This window comes from Palaemon carinicauda, chromosome 21 (genome assembly GCF_036898095.1).
Source record: "Palaemon carinicauda isolate YSFRI2023 chromosome 21, ASM3689809v2, whole genome shotgun sequence".
In the NCBI taxonomy this organism is placed as follows: Eukaryota; Metazoa; Arthropoda; class Malacostraca; order Decapoda; family Palaemonidae; genus Palaemon; species Palaemon carinicauda.
Window position 1 is genome coordinate 86482217 of NC_090745.1, and position 21349 is coordinate 86503565.

The 21349-nt window shown below is 40.7% G+C and overlaps 1 protein-coding gene across 5 annotated transcripts in view; it reads left to right on the forward strand.

The window, feature by feature from the left end:
* Positions 1-19650, forward strand: part of Opa1 (Opa1 mitochondrial dynamin like GTPase) — a 163286-nt gene extending 143636 nt beyond the window's left edge. For all 5 annotated transcript variants that reach the window (XM_068345078.1, XM_068345080.1, XM_068345081.1 and 2 more), the window contains 3 exons: positions 10549-10642; positions 16433-16543; positions 17083-19650. In XM_068345078.1, coding sequence (XP_068201179.1) covers positions 10549-10642; positions 16433-16543; positions 17083-17147 — 270 coding nt within the window. In that variant the 3' untranslated portion in view covers positions 17148-19650. The remainder of the gene's footprint in view (positions 1-10548; positions 10643-16432; positions 16544-17082) is intronic.
* Positions 19651-21349: the final 1699 nt, after the last annotated feature.

A 21349-nucleotide genomic window follows, 5' to 3' on the forward strand; every position in this document is an offset into this window, starting at 1 on the left:
TGTGTATGTAAAGGAAAAATGAGCTGTAACTAGAGAGAGGAATTCAATGTAGTACTGTCTGGCCAGTCAAAGGACCCAATAACACTCTAGTGGTAGTATCCTAACGGATGGATGGTGCGGCCAACCTACTACCTTACAATGCTAGTCTCAATTGTAGACTACTGTACTAGATTGGAAGGCAGAAAACCAAGTTGGTAGAATGGATCCTAATATCCACCACACGCTAAACCAAGCACACTGAAGCAAACCTGTACGAGTAATTCATATGATTCACTTAGAATTTGTTGTTGCAGATGAAGTTTCAGCTAAAGTTGACAGATTGCATCATGTTTTGCATGGCAGTGCGGTTCATTCGCTTACAAGCTCAGCCACTAGCTCATCACGGGTTAACTTTAGAGTCCCAAATCATCCTCCAACAAAAAAAATGCAATGTAATTTCTAGTTATAAGTTTGGTCACAGAAGCTCTCAAAGAATAGGATCCAAATCTAATATAAAGCCTTGAAGGTTAAGGTTCAAGATATTATTAGTGTAGCTATATCATCTAGGTTAATGTGGGTAAAGGTTAGGTTGGGTAGGGAATGTTGGGCTTTTGTTAGTGCGTATGGGCCAGGTTGTGAGAAAAGTGAAGAAGAGCGGAATGAGTTCTGGAATGAATTGACTAGGTGTGTAGAAGGACTGGGTAGAAGGAATTATGTAGTTGTCATGGGTGACTTAAATGGTAGAGTGGGCGCTGGAGAGGTAGGTGTCATTGGAAAGTATGGCGTACCAGGTGAAAATGAGTGGTGAGAGACTGGTAGATATGTGTGTTGAGCAAGAGATGGTGATAAGTTCTAGCTTTTTCAAAAAGAAAGATAAAAACAAGTATACATGGGGAAGAGTGGTAGAAAGAGCGTTAGTGGACCATGTGTTGATAACTAAAAGAATGTTTGGAAGATTGAAAGACGTGCATGCATTTAGGGGTATGGCTAACGGTATGTCTGATCATTTTTTTTGGTGGAAGGAAAATTAGTTGTAGTAAAAGAATGGGGGTATGTAAAAGGGAGCTAGTGAGGGTTGAAGAGTTAATAAAACGGGAGGTAAAAAGTGAATATCAAGAAAGGTTGAAAATGACATAGGACAGAATGAAAGTAAGAGAAACTGATAATTTAGAGGAGTGGAAGTTACTAAAAGAAAATTTTGTTGGGATTGCAAGTAATGTATGTGGCAAGAAGTTTGTTGGAGGCAACATGAGTAAGGGCAGTGAATGAAGGAGTGAAGGTGAAAGTGGAAGAGAAAAAGAGGGCATTTGAAGAATGGGTGCAGAGTAATAGTGTAGTGTAGAGAAGTATGAAAGATAGAGAAAAATGTGGAAGTAAAGCACAAGGTAACTGAGGCAAAGAGGGCAGCTGACCTGAGAAGGGGTCAGGGATTGGGTCGTCCATATGAAGAGAATAAGTTTTGGAAAGAAGTGAAGAGAGTAAGGAAGACTGGTTTGAGAATTGAAGAGACAGTGAAAGATGGAAATGGAAGGTTGTTAAAGGGAGAGGAGGCAAGGAAAAGGTGGGCGAAATATTTTGAAAGTTTACTGAATGTTGAGGATAATAGGGAGGCAGATATAATTGCTGTTGCAGGTGTTGAGGTGCCAGTGATGGGAGATGGGAATGAGAGGGAGTTAGGAGAGCACTAGATGAAACGAGAGTAGGAAAAGCACTTGGTATGGATGGTGTGAGAGCTGAGATTTTGAAGGAAGTATGTGCGACTACTTGAATGGTTGGTAAGATTGTTCATTATGAGTTTATTGTTGTCAATGGTACCAGTAGATTGGGTTTGTTTGTGCATGTATTGTACCACTATATATGGGTAAGAGAGATATGCATGAGTGTTGTAATTCAAGGGGTATTAGTTTGTTGAGTTTGGTTGGAAAAGTGTATGGTAGAGTACTTATTAATAGGATTAAGGATAAAACAGAAATGCAATCTCAGAAGTACAGGGTGGTTTTAGAAGAGGTAGGGGATGTATGAATCAGATTTTTTCAATATTAAACTTAGCCCGTGATTATATAAGCTGCAGCTCTGCTGCCCGACAGAAAAACTCTACGTTCAAAATCCGCCAGCGATCGCTATGCAGGTAGGGGGTGTACTTCAACAGCGCCATCTGTCGTGCAGGTACTCAGTACTCAATGTAAACACAGAACTCAATTTTCTCTCTGTCGTGCCACCGGCAAGACCTACTAAATTCGCTGTTGCTTACTGGATTGGTTTTCACATATTTTGGTGAAGTACACATTTCTAGTTTTGAGCTTTCGCTTTGCAGACGTTATCTTCAATACATCCTTGCATTCTTTTGTTGATATCGGATTATTTGTTGACGATTTTGGATAGTTTTTTGAATTCCCCTTTGACTAATTCAAAATGGCTGACCCTTCTCAAGTCCCTAAATACAGAAAGTGTAGTGCTAGGGACTGTTCAAGGCGTCTTCTGAAGGCCTCTGTCGATCCGCACACCGTTTGTTCCAATTGTCGGGATAAAACCTGTCAATTGGAAGATCGATGTGAGGAATGCGTTGGGCTTTCGGAATTCGATTTTCTCGAATTCCAGAAATATTCACGTAGGCTAGAGAGAGATAGAGTCAGGAGAAGTTCATCTCGCTCCGTTGATATTTCCTCTCCTCATGCCCCACAACCTATTCCTTCCCCTGTAGTGGTTGCTCCTGATCCCCCTTCTAGCACTCAACAACCTTCGATGGCAGATATGATGCGTGCCATTCAGGCTCTGGGTGAGAGAGTCGAGTCTTTGGCTAGTGACCGTAACCAGCTCATGGCAGACGTCAAGGAGCTGAAGTGTAAGAGTGCAGTGGGTAGTGATAAAGTGAGTGGTAGTGTTGTGGATAGTGTTGCGCTTGAGGGTTCGTCTGTTCGTGCCTGTCGTCCTCCCAGTCCGAGACCTCTTGCATGCTCCCAAGCCCAGGGGAGAAGCAATGTCGTACGACCAAAGGGTTCGAGAGGCTTTAATCAGCGGACAGACGTTTCCTCCGTGGTTTCGGGCGTATCTACCCAAGATCGCCCCACCCACACGAAGACGAGTGAGCCCATTTATTCCTCGTCTGCGGAAGAGGTTTCTCATAAGAAACCATGGACCAAGGTCTCGCGGCCTCTTAAGCGCAATGTCCCTTCCGCGCAAGTCCAACGGCCCAGTTGTAGCCACTGGGTCAGTTCGGACTCGCTGCAGTCTTCCGACGACTGCTCACCTCCTAAGAGAGGCAAAGCGGTACCGCATCAGGCAGTAACTCCGTCTGTTGCCGCACCTGCTCCTGTAGACCCTAAGTGGTCTTTGCTGCAGACCATGCAGTCACAGTTAACGTCATTGATGCAGGACTTTCGTGCGGAGAAGGTTGACGCTGCACCAACCTCTAGCCTACAACCAACCACGGTTGTGCGTCCGGTGGACGCTGAGGCTACCTTCTCCCGCACTCCATCTGTGAGAGTCCCGCCACCCATGCGTTCCAGTGTACCCTGCCAGCCGCATGTTGACGTTCAGCGACGCACGGAACCTTCCGTTGACGTTCGCGAGGTACAACAACAACCTAAGTTGTTTTGTTTTGACGCGGTGCGTCAACCTCCGCAACCCAGTGTGGTTACCTCTACTCACCCACAGCAGACTAGACAGTCTGGAGTAGACGCTTTGCGTCCCTGCGCTGCCATGGTTTTTGCCAGTTCACAGACTGGGCAACAGTTCCATGACGTTGCGTCCGGTTCAGTCACGCGTACACCCGTGCTGCCGGACTCAGCTGACCAGCCGATTGCTACTCCTTTGCCGCTTCCTCCTCAGCTTTCAGATGATGGACTCTGATGATGACGACGCTGCACACATTGACGACCCGCATACGGACATCGACGAACCCAAGACCACGCAACCCTCCTTGGACTTTAGAAAAGTTCTTGCTTTGTTCAAGGAGATGTTTCCTGATCAGTTTGTGCCTGCGGCTCCAGGCTCTCCTCCGTCAGAGTTCGCTTTAGGCACGCAGTCATCAGCGCCTGCCTTCACGAAACTCGTCCTCACCCGCTCGTCCAAGAGAGCTTTACGAGTTTTAGGAGATTGGATGCAGTCCAAAAAGAACCTTGGGAAGACAGCATTTACGTTTCCCCCTGCGAGACTCTCTTCCAGATCGAGCGTCTGGTATGCCACGGGAGAAGTTCTCGGCTTGGGAGTCCTCTGCCCGCAAAGCCACCCCTTTGCCTACCTTGTCTAGACCCAGGATGGACACTCCAGCGTCCAGATTCACTCCGCCCTTTCGTGGCAGAGCCTCCAGCAGAGGAGGTGCTCGTGCCGAAGGGAGACGTGGGAAGAAGAAAGGTACCAAGTCCTTTAAGGGCAGAGTCTGACTGCCACCTTCTTCAGACAGCAGTGGGAGCCAGACTCAAGAACTTCTGGCAGACCTGGGAGAAAAGGGGCGCAGATGCACAATCTGTGAAGTTGCTCAGAGAAGGGTACAAGATCCCGTTTGTACGCAAACCCCCTCTAGCAACGTCTCCCATCGATCTCTCTCCCAGGTACAGAGAGGAAGACAAGAGACTAGCTTTGAAGCAGGAGGTGTCTCTCTTTCTAGAAAAGGGAGCGGTAGTCAAAGTCCGGGACCATCAATCCCCGGGCTTCTACAACCGTCTCTTCTTAGTGGTAAAGAAGACAGGAGGGTGGAGGCCGGTGCTAGACGTCAGTGCGCTGAATGTCTTTGTCACAAAGCAGACGTTCGCCATGGAGACCACAAAGTCCGTTCTAGCAGCGGTCAGGAAGGAAGACTGGATGGTCTCCTTAGACCTAAGGGACGCTTACTTTCACGTCCCCATCCACCCAGAATCCCAACCTTTGCTGAGATTCGTTTACGAAAAGGTTGTCTACCAATTTCAAGCCCTGTGCGTTGGCCTAAGCACAGCTCCTCTTGTATTTACGAAGCTGATGAGGAATATTGCCAAATTCCTGCATTTAGCGGATATCAGAGCCTCCCTCTATTTGGACGACTGGCTTCTAAGAGCTTCTTCCAGTCGTCGCTGTCTGGAGAATCTAAAGTGGACTCTAGATCTGACCAAGGAATTGGGTCTCCTGGTCAATATGGAAAAGTCCCAACTGGTCCCATCCCAAACTATAGTGTACTTAGGGATGGAGATTCACAGTCAAGCTTTTCGGGCTTTTCCGTCGGCCCCCAGAACAAGTCAAGCCCAAGGATGCATCCAGAACATGCTACAGAAGGAACGATGTTCAGTCAGACAGTGGATGAGTCTGATAGGGACGCTTTCATCCCTGGAACAGTTCATTTCGTTAGGGAGACTACACCTCCGTCCCCTTCAATTTCACCTAGCTGTTTACTGGAAAAAGGACAAGACGCTAGAAGCGGTCTCGATCCCCATTTCCGAGAAGATGAAGTCAGCACTGACTTGGTGGAAGGACAACATCAACCTCAGAGAGGGTCTGCCCCTGGCTGTTCAGACCCCCAACCACGTTCTCTACTCGGACGCATCGGACACGGGCTGGGGTGCGACATTAGACGGTCGGGAATGCTCGGGAACTTGGAACTCGAATCAAAGAACGTTACATATCAACTGCAAGGAGCTACTGGCAGTTCATCTGGCCTTGAAAAGCTTCAAGTCCCTCCTTCAAGGCAAGGTGGTGGAGGTGAACTCAGACAACACCACGGCCTTGGCGTACATCTCCAAGCAAGGAGGGACCCATTCTATGACGTTGTACGAGATCGCAAGGGACCTCCTCACCTGGTCAAGAGATCTAAACCTTTCTCTAGTAACGAGGTTCATTCAAGGCAACATGAATGTCATGGCGGATTGCCTCAGTCGGAAGGGTCAAATCATTCCAACAGAATGGACCCTACACAAGGATGTGTGCAAGAGACTATGGGCCACATGGGGCCAACCTACCATAGATCTCTTTGCAACCTCGATGACCAAGAGGCTCCCAATATATTGCTCACCAATCCCGGACCCAGCAGCAGTTCATATAGATGCCTTTCTACTGGATTGGTCCCATCTAGACCTTTATGCATTCCCCCCGTTCAAGATTGTCAACAAGGTACTGCAGAAGTTCGCCTCTCACGAAGGGACAAGGTTGACGTTAGTTGCTCCCCTCTGGCCCGCGAGAGAATGGTTCACCGAGGTACTTCAATGGCTGGTGGACGTTCCCAGAACTCTTCCTCTAAGAGTGGACCTTCTACGTCAGCCACACGTAAAGAAGGTACACCCAGGCCTCCACGCTCTTCGTCTGACTGCCTTCAGACTATCGAAAGACTCACTAGAGCTAGAGGCTTTTCGAAGGAGGCAGCCAAGGCGATTGCTAGAGCAAGGAGGACATCCACTCTTAGAGTCTACCAGTCGAAGTGAAGTCTTCCGAAACTGGTGCAAGTCGGTATCAGTATCCTCGACCAGTACCTCTGTAACCCAAATAGCTGACTTCCTTTTATACCTGAGGAAGGAAAGATCTCTTTCAGCTCCCACTATCAAAGGTTACAGAAGCATGTTGGCAGCAGTCTTCCGTCACAGAGGCTTAGATCTTTCTAACAACAAAGATCTACAGGACCTCCTCAAGTCTTTTGAGACCTCGAAGGAGCGTCGTTTGGCTACACCGGGTTGGAATTTAGACGTGGTACTAAGATTCCTTATGTCAGAAAGGTTCGAGCCACTACAATCAGCCTCCTTTAAAGATCTCACTTTAAAGACTCTTTTCCTCGTTTGCTTAGCAACAGCTAAAAGAGTCAGTGAGATTCACGCCTTCAGCAGGAACATCGGATTTTCATCTGAAACGGCTACATGTTCTTTACAGCTTGGTTTTCTAGCCAAAAACGAGCTACCTTCTCGTCCTTGGCCGAAATCGTTCGATATTCCAAGCCTTTCAAATTTGGTTGGAAATGAACTAGAAAGAGTCTTATGCCCTGTTAGAGCTCTTAAGTTCTATTTAAGACGAACTAAACCTTTACGAGGACAGTCAGAAGCTTTATGGTGTGCTATTAAGAAACCTTCTTTGCCTATGTCAAAGAATGCAGTTTCCTATTATATCAGACTGTTGATACGAGAAGCTCATTCCCATCTGAATGAGGAAGACCATGCTTTGCTGAAGGTAAGGACACATGAAGTTAGAGCTGTCGCAACTTCAGTGGCCTTTAAACAAAATAGATCTCTGCAGAGTATAATGGACGCAACCTATTGGAGAAGCAAGTCAGTGTTCGCGTCTTTTTATCTTAAAGATGTCCAGTCTCTTTACGAGAACTGCTACACCCTGGGACCATTCGTAGCAGCGAGTGCAGTAGTGGGTGAGGGCTCAACCACTACATTCCCCTAATTCCATAACCTTTTTAATCTTTCTCTTGAAATGTTTTTTATTGTTGTTTTTGGGTTGTCCGGAAGGCTAAAAAGCCTTTCGCATCCTGGTTGATTTGGCGGGTGGTCAAATTCTTTTCTTGAGAAGCGCCTAGATTAGAGGTTTTGATGAGGTCCTGTAGTATGGGTTGCAACCCTTGATACTTCAGCTCCTAGGAGTCGCTCAGCATCCTAAGAGGATCGCGAGGCTCAGTAAGGAAGACGTACTTAAAAAAGGCAGAGTAATTGTTCAAGTCGACTTCCTTACCAGGTACTTATTTATTTTATGTTTGTTATTTTGAATAACTGCTAAAATGAAATACAAAATCCTTAGCTCATAATAATGTAAACAATTAATGCTGGTCTCTACCCACCCCCCTGGGTGTGAATCAGCTTATATAATCAACGGCTAAGTTTAATATTGAAAAATGTTATTTTTATAATAAAATACATTTTTGAATATACTTACCCGGTGATTATATATTAAAGGACCCTCCCTTCCTCCCCAATAGAGACCCAGTGGACCGAGGAGAAAATTGAGTTCTGTGTTTACATTGAGTACTGAGTACCTGCACGACAGATGGCGCTGTTGAAGTACACCCCCTACCTGCATAGCGATCGCTGGCGGATTTTGAACGTAGAGTTTTTCTGTCGGGCAGCAGAGCTGCAGCTTATATAATCACGGGTAAGTATATTCAAAAATTTATTTTATTATAAAAATAACATTTTACAGTTAAGCAGATATGCGAGAAATATTTAGCAAAAGGTAAGGTGGTGTATGTTGCGTTAATGGATCTGGGAAAAGTGAATGATAGAATTGATAGGGAAGCGATGTGGAGTGTGATGACGTTATATGGAATTGGTGGAAGGTTGTTGCAAGCAGTGAAAAGTTTCTACAAAGGTATTAAAGCGTATGTTAGGATAGGAAATGAAGTGAGCAAGTGGTTTCCAGTGAGAGTGGGGCTGAGACAGGGATGTGTGATGTCGCCATGGTTGTTAACTTGTATGTTGATGGAGTGGTGAGAGAGGTCAATGCTCTAGTTCTTGGAAGAGAATTGAAACTGGTAGACGAGAATGATCATGAATGGGAGGTAAATCAGTTGTTTGCGAATGATACTGTACTGGTTGCAGACTCGGAAGAGAAGCTTGGCTGATTAGTGACAGGAAGTTGAGAGTTAATGTGGGTAAGAGTAAAGTTATGAGATGTACAAGAAGGGAAGGTGGTGCGAGGTTGAATGTCATGTTGAATGGAGTTACTTTAGGAGGTGGATGTTTAAATACTTGGGGTCTGTTGTTGCAGCAAATGGTGGAGTGGAAGCAGATGTACATCTGAGTGAATGAAGGATGCAAAGTATTGGGGTCAGTGAAGGGAGTAGTAAAGAATAGAGGGTTGGACATGAATGTATAGAGAGTTCTGTATGAGAAAGTGATTATACCAACTGTGATGTATGGATCGGAGTTGTGGGGAATGAAAGGGACGGAGAGACAGAAATTGAATGGGTTTGAGATGAAGTGTCTGAGGAGTATGGCTGGTGTATCTCGAGTAGATAGGATGAGGAATGAAGTAGTGAGGATGAGAAAGGGTGTGAGAAATGAGTTAGCAGCTAGAGTAGATATGAATCTGTTGGGGTGGTTTGGCCATGTTATTATACCAACTGTGATGTATGGATCGGAGTTGTTGGGAATGAAATGGACAGAGAGACAGAAATTGAATGTGTTTGAGATGAAGTGTCTGAGGAGTATGGCTGGTGTATCTCGAGTAGATAGGATGAGGAATGAAGTAGTGAGGGTGAGAACGGGTGTAAGAAATGAGTTAGCAGCTGGAGTGGATATGAATGTGTTGGGGTGGTTTGGCCATGTTGAGAGGATGGAAAATGGTTGTCTGCTAAAGAAGGTGATGAATGCAAGAGTTGATGGGAGAACTACAAGAGGAAGGCTAAGATTTGGGTGGATGGATGGAGAGAAGAAAGCTCTGGGTGATAGGAGGATAGATGTGAGAGAGGCAAGAGAGCATGCTAGAAATAGGAATGAATGGTGAGTGATTGTGACGCAGTTCCGTTAGGCCCTGCTGCTTCCTCCGGTTGCTTTGGATGACCGCAGAGGTAGCAGCAGTAGGGGATTCAGCGTTATGAAGCTTCATTTGTGGTGGATAGTGGGAGAGGGTGGTCTGTGGCACCCTAGAAGTATCAGCCGAACTCGGTTGAGTCCCTTGTCAGGCTGGGAGGAACGTAGAGAGGAAAGTTCCCCCTTTTTCATTTGTTTGATGTCAGCTACCCCCCCTAAATTGGGGAAAGTGCCATGGTATATGTATGTATGTATATCTCTTAATCTTTGCAGAAATCTTTTTTTAAGAAGATTCTAAGAGCAGTTGAATGGCATACCAAATCTGATTTTGCTGAGCATTATCTTGAAGAATCCTGGTATGTTTTTCAAGATTGCTGGATACTAGGTTCTATAGTGGCTGCTGAGGATGTAGTCTGATAACTTTTTGATTTCAAATAATTTATAATTTTCTTATTTGCATAAAAAGTATTAGTTTTGTTACATGGTGTTAGGATTATTTTAATAGGTAACTAATAACACCATTTTGAGACAATCTAGAGTCCTATACCTCAAGTAGATTAGGAAAATAATCAAGTGTCTTATTTCAAACCGTATTTTTAGACAGATTGTTACAAACAATCTAGACCAGGTGAGTAGAATTTGTACTCGCGTTGTATTTTAATTAATAAATAGTATCTCTCCTTCACCAGTGTCCCACCTCCATAGTGTGGGAGTCAGCAATATGAACATGAGGGGAGATTCATAAAAATAAAGAGAGATTAGTAATAAATTTTTTTTGTTTTAATACTCGCCTGATATTCTATACAAGCCCATCCTCCTCCCCACTGCCTCATATTGTCAAGAGGATAGGGAATAGTTTTAACTTTTAGATTGAAAAAAAGAGCCTTTGGCACATCACTGTCTCACTTCTTGCTATTAATTGCTAGCGTTTCAGTACTTGACCAGAGGCCTGTGTTTATTTAAAGGAAATGCATTTTTGTTTTTAATTTCAAGGGTAAATATCAATAAACCAAGCTTCAAGAAATAACACATTTTATAAATAATAAAAATTCTGTTTTTGGTTCCAAATATGAACATCAGGTCATTATAGAAATAACACATTTTATTATTAAAGTTCCATTATTGGATCCAAACATGTGTTTATTTTCAGGTGGAATGTAATGACATTGTTTTATTCTGGAGGATCCAGCAGATGATCAAGATTACTGCTAATGCTCTTAGACAGCAAGTTATGAATAGGGAAGGTAAGAGTTTATGCATGTTTTTGCTTAAGAAATGCATTTATCAGCTTAGAGGAAATCTCAAAATAATACATGGCCTTTACATTTTTAACTAAATAAGGACTCTGAGAGTGCAGACCTCCGCCATGGCAGCTTATTTCTAGAAACCAGCTTGCTAGAATCAATTTAGACTGTAGGCGTATTTGAAGTATGTCTGACAACCATGTGTGATGTACAGGTTTGCGGACCAGGCCCCAAGTCCACAGCTTAAAAATAACCGTCTGTGTTATAAATCTTTGCTCGACCTTGACCTTTGATCTAGGACTTTCAAAATAGAATAATTTCCACGTGTCAATATAGAAATTAATCCCTGAAAGTTTCACTTCTCTAAAATGTTGTAGCCAGGAAGTTGTTCACAGGTAAACAGGAGCAAAAACGCAACTTCCTCCCAACTTCGTTGGCGGAGATAATTATAACTGTATTCTTTAATTTCTCAAACTACATTTTTTTTTTAAGATCACTGACTATGATATAACTAACGCTAAGAGGTATCTTAGTAATCTAGCCTTTCTGATTTCCTATGGGTACAAAACTATTCTTGGGTAAACACACTCCATTCTTGATTACTGTACTGCTTACCAATAATTTCCTTTTATCCATTAGTTAATTTTGTTCATGATATAGTGCTTCTTGTTTCCTGAAATATTATTATGTCTATGAACCTCCCCTGATGTTCATATCATGCAGAAGCTTGGTATGTTTATATTACCCCTTGAAGATATTTGAAAAGATTTTTGGAGTTACACTACATACTGTAGTGTAAAAGTATTTATAGAGTTTGTGTTTTGAAAAAACTTGGATAGAATGGGTTTATGGTAATCATAAGATAATTTTATCTCTATTGCATGAATTCAGAAATAAAAATTAATGTAAGACAAGAAGTTTGCCACAGGTTTTTCATTCCTTCTTGACCAGGGGAAGTGGTTGTAGTTCAAGGGATAGTTTATCTTGTCTAGTAAGAACCGTTCAGTATTATTTGGAAGATTCTATGAGCATTTGAGGTAATGTGCCTAATTTGTTTTGTGGGGCTTGAATTACAATGTGACTTCTGACCAAGAATGCAATATCATTCAGTATTACTGTTTGATTACAAAAGATAGTTGTGAGTAACCAAAAGTCAATAAGAATTGGATCCAATATAATGAAAGATTTGAAAACTAGGTTCAGGATATAAGGCATAGTGCTACCCTACAGCTACTTTTAATTTTATTGTCAAAACTTTTTATTTGAAAAGTGTTTAAAAAGCCCCTCAGTCGATACCAAATCTTTATTCATTAAAACTTATCTAGAGTCCTGGTTTGTGTTAAAATTTTTGGGCTTTAAGGCCAATAGGGCCTGCTGGGGATATGATCTGATCGTGCTCCTACACCTAATGACACAAATGGCCTCGGTTAGATTTTGCCAGTCGTCTTTATCTTTGGCTTTTAAATCAATACTTCTCCATTCATCATCTACTTAGGGCTTAATAGTCCTCAGCCATATAGGCCTGGGTCTTCCAACTGTTCTAGTGCCATGTGGAGCACAGTTGGAAGTTTGGTGAACTAATCTCTCTAGGGGAGTGCAAAGAGCATGCCCAAACCATCTCCATCTACCCCTCACCATGACCTCATCCACATAAGGCACTTGGGTAATCTCTCTTATAGTTTAATTTCCAATTGTCCTGCCATTTAACTCCTAATATTTTTCTGAGAGGTTTGTTCTCAAATCTACAAAAACTGTTGGATATTATTTCATTGTCATACCACGACTCGTGTCCATACAGTAACACCGATCTCACTAAACTGATATATAGCCTGATATTTATATGTAATTTCAGGTGATTTGATTTAAATATTTTACTTAACCTAGACTTACGAAGCAATATAACTTATGCAGCACATTGTTGTTGGATGCTGGCAAGTTTCATAACTTTACAAGAGGCCTTAGTATATAGGTGGGAAAGAAAACATAATTTATTCTTATGTAGATACAAACTTCCGAGTCATTTACTTGTGGTTACTACTGATGATGTTTTCTACTACTGGCCAATCAAAATTTTGGTTGATCGTGTCATGATTTGTGCTGGATAAACGTAGGTCATGCACAAGGAGCAAGCGGGAGATTGATTACCGTGTCTCCTCACAACACTGCTGGTCAGGAATTGAGGAGATTATTCTCTCTCTCCCTCTATAATCGAGCCTTTCACATTCATCTTGTTTACCTTTTATGTTTAGTTCACTTGACATGTGTTTTTTTCTTAATTCACAGTCATTTGAGTGAATATTCATTAACTATGAGTTATGGCTGAGTGCTCATGTCCAGTAAATATCAGTATTTGTTTTTTTGCCCAGGATGGGACAGCAACTATTGGGGCATCCTTATGAGCCAGATGTTCAAGAGAATCTCCATGTAAATACTGTAGGGAGTGAACTCCTCTTAATGGGAAGGAATATTTTCTTGTTGCCAGAAACTTTAAAATGAGATTTCCAGGTTGCCAAGTCTCCCCTAAGAGGGCTGGAGAAAATTTCTTTCTATGCGGCGAGAATCTCCCTTTAGTTTTTTCATCAGAATTGAAAACATTTTCTTATGTCCAGGACGGACCTTAGAGTTGAGCCTGTCATTTCACCCTGTACTAAGGCAGCCTTATTGGAAGATTCCGATTACCAGTCTCCAGCTGATATTAATGAGGAAGGCCTGTCTCGTACGCCTAGGGTTCCTTGGCATAAAGCTCCTCCAAAGAGCAGCCGGAATAAATCAAGGGATTTATCCTATCTCTACTATGAGGGTAGTTGGACCGCTTCGGCTGTGTCCCCCCACAAGAGATGACAGCTACGTCCCCCCCCCCCCCCAAGAGATGACAGTGCCACATCAGCTGCATTCCCCCATAGGAGTTGACAGTGCCTTCATGCTCAAGCAGGCCTCACTTTCTAAGCCAAATAATGCTGTGAAGTTAAGTGTAACTATTCCTGCCTTACCAAGAATTTCTTACAACTCGTCCCAAGGTATTCCCCGCAAGTAAAGATCATATTCTAGTTTTATGCTTGAACTTTTCTCTGCAATGCATTGAGGTTGAGACATCCACCCTAAAAAGTTTGGGTGGTGGCCTGAATAATGGCGACACGGACATGATTGATGAGCATAGAATGATCGTCTGCTAAGGGGGATTCCCCTAAATGTATTATGAAAGGTGAAGATAGGAAAGAAGACTTTTTACCCTATGGCTGCGATGGAACTCTGGTCTGCCTTTAGAGTCAACTTGACCAAGAGGCATATATGAGGCCTGCAGCAGAGACGAAGCAGAGGCTTTTCAGTCGATAAGTCGTTTGCTTGTAATGTACTGAATCTGGGTAAAGTACTTCATTCGGCTGAACATGTTGAACGGGAAAGAGGTTTACCCCGGCCTACCTCCTTCTCCTTATCTCATCAAGTCTGGAGAAAGGAAGGACGTTCGAGACAAATTAGGCACGGCGCATGCCTTATAACCTTAACATTTGCATTAATGCTAAGCCAACTGAAAGCGCGAGCCGACCCAACAGAAGTCAACCCTCTTGGAACTTCTGTTGGTTTCAGAGATGCCTCAAGCTACAGGGATTAGGAACCTTATCTTTCACCTAGGAAAGATGACAGTCTTCCCTAGAGAAACCTGTCACTGAGGAAAAGTTAGAAACTGGATTCAGTTGCAAGCATAGAATCCCAAACTCATTTATGGCCTAAATTCTTGAAACACTAAAGAGATGTTAAACCTATTTATCATGCAGGTTTTAGTATCAGAGAATTCTCTTAGAGTCAGCAGGTCCCCTGGATTACCACTTCTGGCCCTGTCTGAGCAGAAAAATTTACCCCCTTTGGGGCCTTTCAGAGCTCATTACCGTACTCAGAGAACTTGGCTAACAGTGCCATCCGCTCAAACAGAGGACATAGTTAACTCCCCGTTAACACGATGGTTATGTTCCTGGAGAGGTCGTGTTAACGGAACATAATTTCTCTATAAGAAATAATGGTAATGGTGGTTGTTACCTTCCTGGACATTGGAAAAGTCTGTCTATTTTGGGATTTTATTGCTATGAAACTTGAAAAAACACATTATTGATATATTTGAAGGTCACTGAATCGATAATAAAAGAACACATTCTTACTCTACTTATATTTATTTTACAGTAAAATAAGTTATTACCCATGCATATTCACATTATGACGCATTAGGCTGCTCTTATCACCACTGTCGGCCGCTTGCCTCGCTCCTGTCCCCAACTTCACCCCCTCCCCTCACACACACACACACACACTCACTCACTCACTCACTCACTCACTCACTCACTCACTCTCTCTCTCTCATTCATATATTTTGTGGTAACAGTATATATCTCAAACAAGTTTGTGATGCCAGTCTCTCTCTCTCTCTCTCTCTCTCATTCATATATTTTGTGGTAACAGTATATATCTCAAACAAGTTTGTGATGCCAGTCTCTCTCTCTCTCTCTCTCTCTCTCTCTCTCTCTCTCTCTCTCTCTCTCTCTCTCTCTCTCTCTCTCTCTCTCTCTCTCTCTCTCTCTCTCTCTCATTCATATATTTTGTGGTAACAGTATATATCTCAAACAAGTTTGTGATGCCAGAGTATATTTATTATACTGTATTCAAAATATATACAAAATTAAAATTGGAGTAATTACTCAAAAGTGTCACTATTTGTGAATTGTATATTTTATGGGGACTTTTGAGTGATTACTCCATTTTTAATTTAATATGTATTTTGAATATATATCAAATGTACGCTGGCATCACTAACTTCTATTAGATTGACTATGTTGACGATATGCTAAACATATCTTGCGACTTTTTGCTTTCAGCATTTAAAGAACCTCCTAATTACTGTACAAGCAGAGGAGAGTTGCAGGGCTGCATTATTTGGAGGGGTAAATGGAGAGCGTGGTTTGTAAACAAACACCGCTTCTTGTTTTACATATGGTGACGTCATTGCTACAATTGTTTTGGAGACTTGAGTTAGCGTTACCAGTTTGTTAGATCTCAAATTTCCTTGAGAAGGGTGAAAAAACAACTTAACCATTTACCCCCAGGCTCTTTGGAAATTTCCAACCCTTAACCCCCAAGGGGTTATTTTTTCCCCAGCACATTTTGCAGTATATTTTTTTAAATTGCTCTAACAGCCTTAATTTTTGTCATAGAGAGGTCAGGTTGGTCTCATTCTCTTGGAAAATGCCTGATTTTTTTCAAAAAATTATCAAAAATATGAAAAAAAAAAATGTTATAGCATTTTTTTTTTGCAAGGACGTACCGGTATGTCCATGGGGGTAAAGGGATGAGTTTTGTGAAATGTACCAGTACGTCCTTTGGGGGCAAAAGGGTTAATCATGAGCTTGAATGAAAATAGAAAAACCATGATTGGTTTTTTTTTTCAATGCTTAATATTTTATTCATGGTGTAGCATATATTTGTATCATGCCTGATAAAAAAAACACCTATCGTAGTGGGAAAGAACAAAAGTGAAATTATTTTCTTCTGGCAACACTGACTTCAGTAAGCAAGTAGCAGACGACAAGCGCACAGTATTTCTGCGCCATCTGTTGCAGACGAGCGCTATTAAATCCGGCAAATGCTCACAGAAATCCAAGCGACGTTCCTGACTTCCCTGTACTATCATTAATATTAACTACTAATGTCAAAATCTTTTTTTATGGTCAGATTATTTTAGATAATTCCCAATCATATAGGTTGTCTACATGCAAAGTAAAGGGTAAACTTAATGGTATTTTGCAGCAAGAAGATTAGAAAAGGATATTAAAGAAGTATTAGAAGAATATGGATATGACCCCGAGAAGAAAGTACAGCTTCTTACAGGAAGACGGGTCATGCTGGCAGAAGAGCTAAGTAAGTATTGACTATGTTAGAGTTGTAATAATCTGTTTTGACCAAACATAATGGAGAATAAAACATTGTATTATAGAAGTTATTTTCCATGGAACTGTGACCAGATTCTGGAATAATCTTCTTAATCTGGCAGTAGATTTGGTTGAATTTCAGAAGCTCAAACTATGTTGCAAATGCTTTTATTGTTGAACAGGTTGATATCAGTATACTGTAGTGTATTAAATATGATGTAATACTTTATTAAAAAAAATTGTGTTGGCCTTAGGAGTTAAACAATCTCTAGATAATACAGTAATAATGATAATAGAGATTACTTTTACATTCAACCGCTTATAATAAAAATGTTTAAGTTGGTTATCTTAATTTATAATTAAAAAAAAAATTGGAATAGACAAATTTGAAATCATAGCATATCATTAATTAGTAATGAGAAATTTCTCTGCCTCGAATATCACATTGAAGTTTGCCACACTCTTATCTTGATATAGTTGCTGTGAAACAAAAATTTTGTTGATTCTAAAGGTTATATATCTTTTCAGAACGAGTAAGACAAATTCAAGAGAAACTTGAGGAATTTATCCATGCCTTAAATGCTGAAAAATGAGTAAGTTTTGTAACACTCTGGTAACAAAAACTAGTCTTTATATTTTGCTCCCATGGAAAGATATAATTTTCCATTTGAAATATGTATGTTTTTAGTAACACGATAAGTAAGCAAAGGGTACAGAGAAAAGAGAAACCATAAAAAACCAAAACTTTATCAGTGGACCACTGAAAACCTCACTGGTATACTGGTTCTACTTAAATTTAGAACCATGGCTGGAAATCAACACTTAAATATACATGCAGATGTTCGAGATCTGATTCTTAACATTGGAGTCTTGAGCTGTCTATATTCAAGATGATTATCAGGGTTTATTTAATAGTTTTGTTAATAAGCTTTGCATTTTAAATATAAAAATGTTTAAGTAATTTGTGAATTTGGACTCAAAATATTAAGATTTTAATTTTTTTTTACATGGACTTCAAAATGTTAAAAAATTTCATATTTTATGTGTCTTAGAAGGAAGTAAATTTTAATTGAAAGGTAGATGTATATTTTAAATTTTTAGGTACATGATAAAATTGGATGATATAACTTTTTCCAGTAATTTATTTATAACTACTGCAGCAAAAATTCTAAAAATATAATTTTCCTGCTATTTATCAAAAGTAAAAGGTTGCTATATCAAAAGAATTAATATTGCTCAGTATTTTTTTAATATCACAGTACATGTATTAGGTTTTTTATATTTTAAGTACTGTATTTCCATTAGTTAATGTTTATGAAAGTGGGACTTTTTCAATTTGAAAGATATACTTACTTAATTCAAGGCAAATTTTATTTGCATTATGATAATTCTTCAAATGCTATAGGCTTTTAACAACCTCGTAATGTTAATTTATTTTGATCAGCTTGAAAATGTGAAGAACATTATATTGATTCTGAATATTTATGTACACACACATCTGTTCTAAAAACATATATGAGTTCTTTCAACATACAGTACTATTAACCTGATTGACTTTAGTTTTCTCCTAGAATTGCAATACATTATTTATACCTATAGTTTTTTCAAATAAATGAAGGGTAGTCTTATTTTTGTGGAGCAATATACAGTAATTTCAAGGTAATGTCTGATTCTGACAGCTATAGTCTGTAATTGTGTCTTCAGGAATTAATAATGAAAATGCTGATAAAATTTTGCAAGTTACAAAGTTAGTGTCTGGTATAATAGTGTAATGATGATACTCTAGATTAATATAATTTTTGAGGAGCATTATTGCTTTAATGACCATATGAGTTTGAATACTCATATATTTTAGAAGGCTGTGCTTTTCTTTTTACTATTGCTAGTTTTGTATATTGCCTGTATGAGGACGTACATAACTTATATTTATATTTTGAGCTGTAATTCTGTTTATCTCTTTTTTTTTTTTAATTATACTTTATTTTTTCTATTGATTACTTTATTTTCCATAGAGCATTATTGTGAACGTTGATAACAACTAGTATTTATATTTCATGTATAATTTGTAAAGGAAGACTAGTCAAATGATGCCATGGTATTCACTTGGAAAAAATTCTTTCAAGGCTGATATTTGTAGTAAAATTAAAATTATTTTATAATTGGTGTAATAATATTAAGCCATGTGAATTATTGAAGGTAAATTCAAATTATGTACAGTTATTCTTAAGCTTCTTGAAGAGCTTATGAGTAAAGTTATTTTTTGTCTGTGTACATATATATATATATTTAAAAGAATTCTTGTTGAATTATTTTCAATGTTGCTGTAGTGCATAATTTCTATGATTACTGTATCTATGAGCTGCATTGATATTTGTTCTTCATCACAATATGTAAATATTTTATATTAATATTTAGTTTTAAATCATAAAAAAAGATGGGAATATCTGTAACAGGATGCTTTTAACACTTCTGTAATCTTTATATTGAATACTTTAAAATTTCACATAGTATGCATCCTGTATCTGCTCCTCATAAATACAAACCCTTGTCCTTTAATAGGGAGTATGTTTACAGGTTGGCTGAAACTCGGCTGTTAAAGTTTATGACAAGGTGTTAGTACTTACTGGTGGGGGAGTGACTCCTCCCCCCAGTGGTACAGAGTACCCACTGAGTTTTCAGCTGCCATAAATTACAGATGTATTCCTTGCAATGCCAACTGGCCATTTTAATTATTTTTTTTCCAGTTTAGGGTTAGTAGTTCATTTTGTGCAAGGGAATTTAAGGAAGCCTGAAGATTTTCCTAATGACTGTGGCTGAGTGAGTTTCTCTATAACCTGCCAATGTAAGCTTAGTTCCTGTTTAGTATTTCTGATGCTGTTTTATTCTCTTGCTAGTGTGAACTAGTAACAATGATGTCATCATAAATGAGGAATGAAACATCCTCAATGGAAGTAGAACTTCAATAGAGGATCCACTCATTCATCTGAGTTAGAAAACACTGACTGTCAGAAGAAAAAAAGAACTTTGTTTCAACACGGAAACTTGCCTCGAACTACTCTCTTAGGAGCACCTGGAATCTCCTCTCATCCGACCAGAGTTTTGTGTAATTTACCCTACTTCCATTTTCTGTGAGAGCTAACCTCAGGCGGAAGGATACGTGCCCTGAGGCTAGGCCCGGGTTAGGGAGCGTGCTAGCTTGGGTATCGACCCTCAGTAAGTTCTCTGGTCGCATCGCGATATCATCTCGACGCTCTCCTTATCTCAGTGCGACTCTTTGTGTCCCCAACTCCTTTGTGTCCCACGTGGTATCCCTGTGCTTTCCCTTTGTGTCCCTGTGGTCTGTTTGCAATCAAGCTCTCCTACTGGAGCACCACCTCGTCTGTTCGCAATCATATGCTCTTACAGAAGCACCATCTCGGGTGTTTGCGATCACACGCATCCACGGGATCGGCACTTCACCTGCTTAAAATCACGAGCTCTTAATAGAACGTTTCTTCACTCGCTCACTCTTACGGGATCACCAAAACACCGTCTCACGATCATTTGCCCCCAAGGGAGTGCCATCTTTCCTGTTCACCTCAGAATTTTGCCACGGGTTGGGTCGTACACTGATATCACAAATCTTACAATATGGATACCATGATCGGGAACCTTATGATCATGTGCCACAATCACATAACTTATGATAGGTTACCGTGATTGGATCTATAGTTGTTCACTGTGATCGATACTGTATTTTTGTGAACAACAATTGGCAAACTTATGACAGGTTAACTTACTATCAAGAATCATGTGATCTTGAACAACAATCTGAGGTTATGCTTCTGCCTCAAGGGTTCATCACCTTTGAGTCACTCCAGAGAACTAGTTCACCCATTCTTGTTATCTGTTCCTTCTCAACACTCCTACTGTAGAAGAGGAGGAGGGATAAACAAAGCACAGGATGAAAAATCTGGCATAGTCACTTGAGACTTGAGCTAATCTTTCTGCATGTTTTTTGTGGGAGTAGCAGCAGCACTATACAAAAAAAAACCCAAGCCCCAGGAAGGATTTTTGGTAAACAGTACAGTATACCTCATGCTTCCAACACTTGGTCTTGTATAAGACCGAGCACGAGTGGTACGGGTCGGGGATGTTGATAGACACCCTCATCTCTTTCCTACCTCAGTACGTTCCTGAGAGCCTTTAGTGACACTATCATGTGAGACTTTCGAAGCATTGACATTATAGCTCAATCTAGATATTCCCACTCGGAGCTTGATTCATTACCAAGTTTTCCTCATTACCAAGTTTTCCCAGGTGGCAAAATCTCCAATCTCAGTTGTGTTTGAAACATTGGAACAGGTGATTTCTTAATTCTGATCTCAGCACTTGTGGAAGCACCGAGATGCCCCATCATGTGCTTCCAGTGTCAAAAAGGATCCACTCCAACCAAGTTCTTGTGTATTTAATTGAGGAAAGAGGTACCATAGAAGACTACCCTTAAGGCCGCTTAATACTATTAAGTAGTTCCAGCTTCCTCTGCATAATTGAATTCCTTACACAAATGATTGATAGCGTCCTAGTTTCTTGGCTTTTTACAAACACCCTCTCTAATCGATCGAACCAGTGACGGTAGGGACCCAGGATGGCTCCTCGAGTGTGAGGACACGATGTCATGACTTCCGAGTCCACTGACATGGTATGTACTTCCATGGCCAATCTCAAAGCAACGCAGAGGTTCAAATCATAGCTAAACACTTGATCCGATCAGTAACTACCAACAGATTCCAGCCAAGCTGAAAACCTACTCATA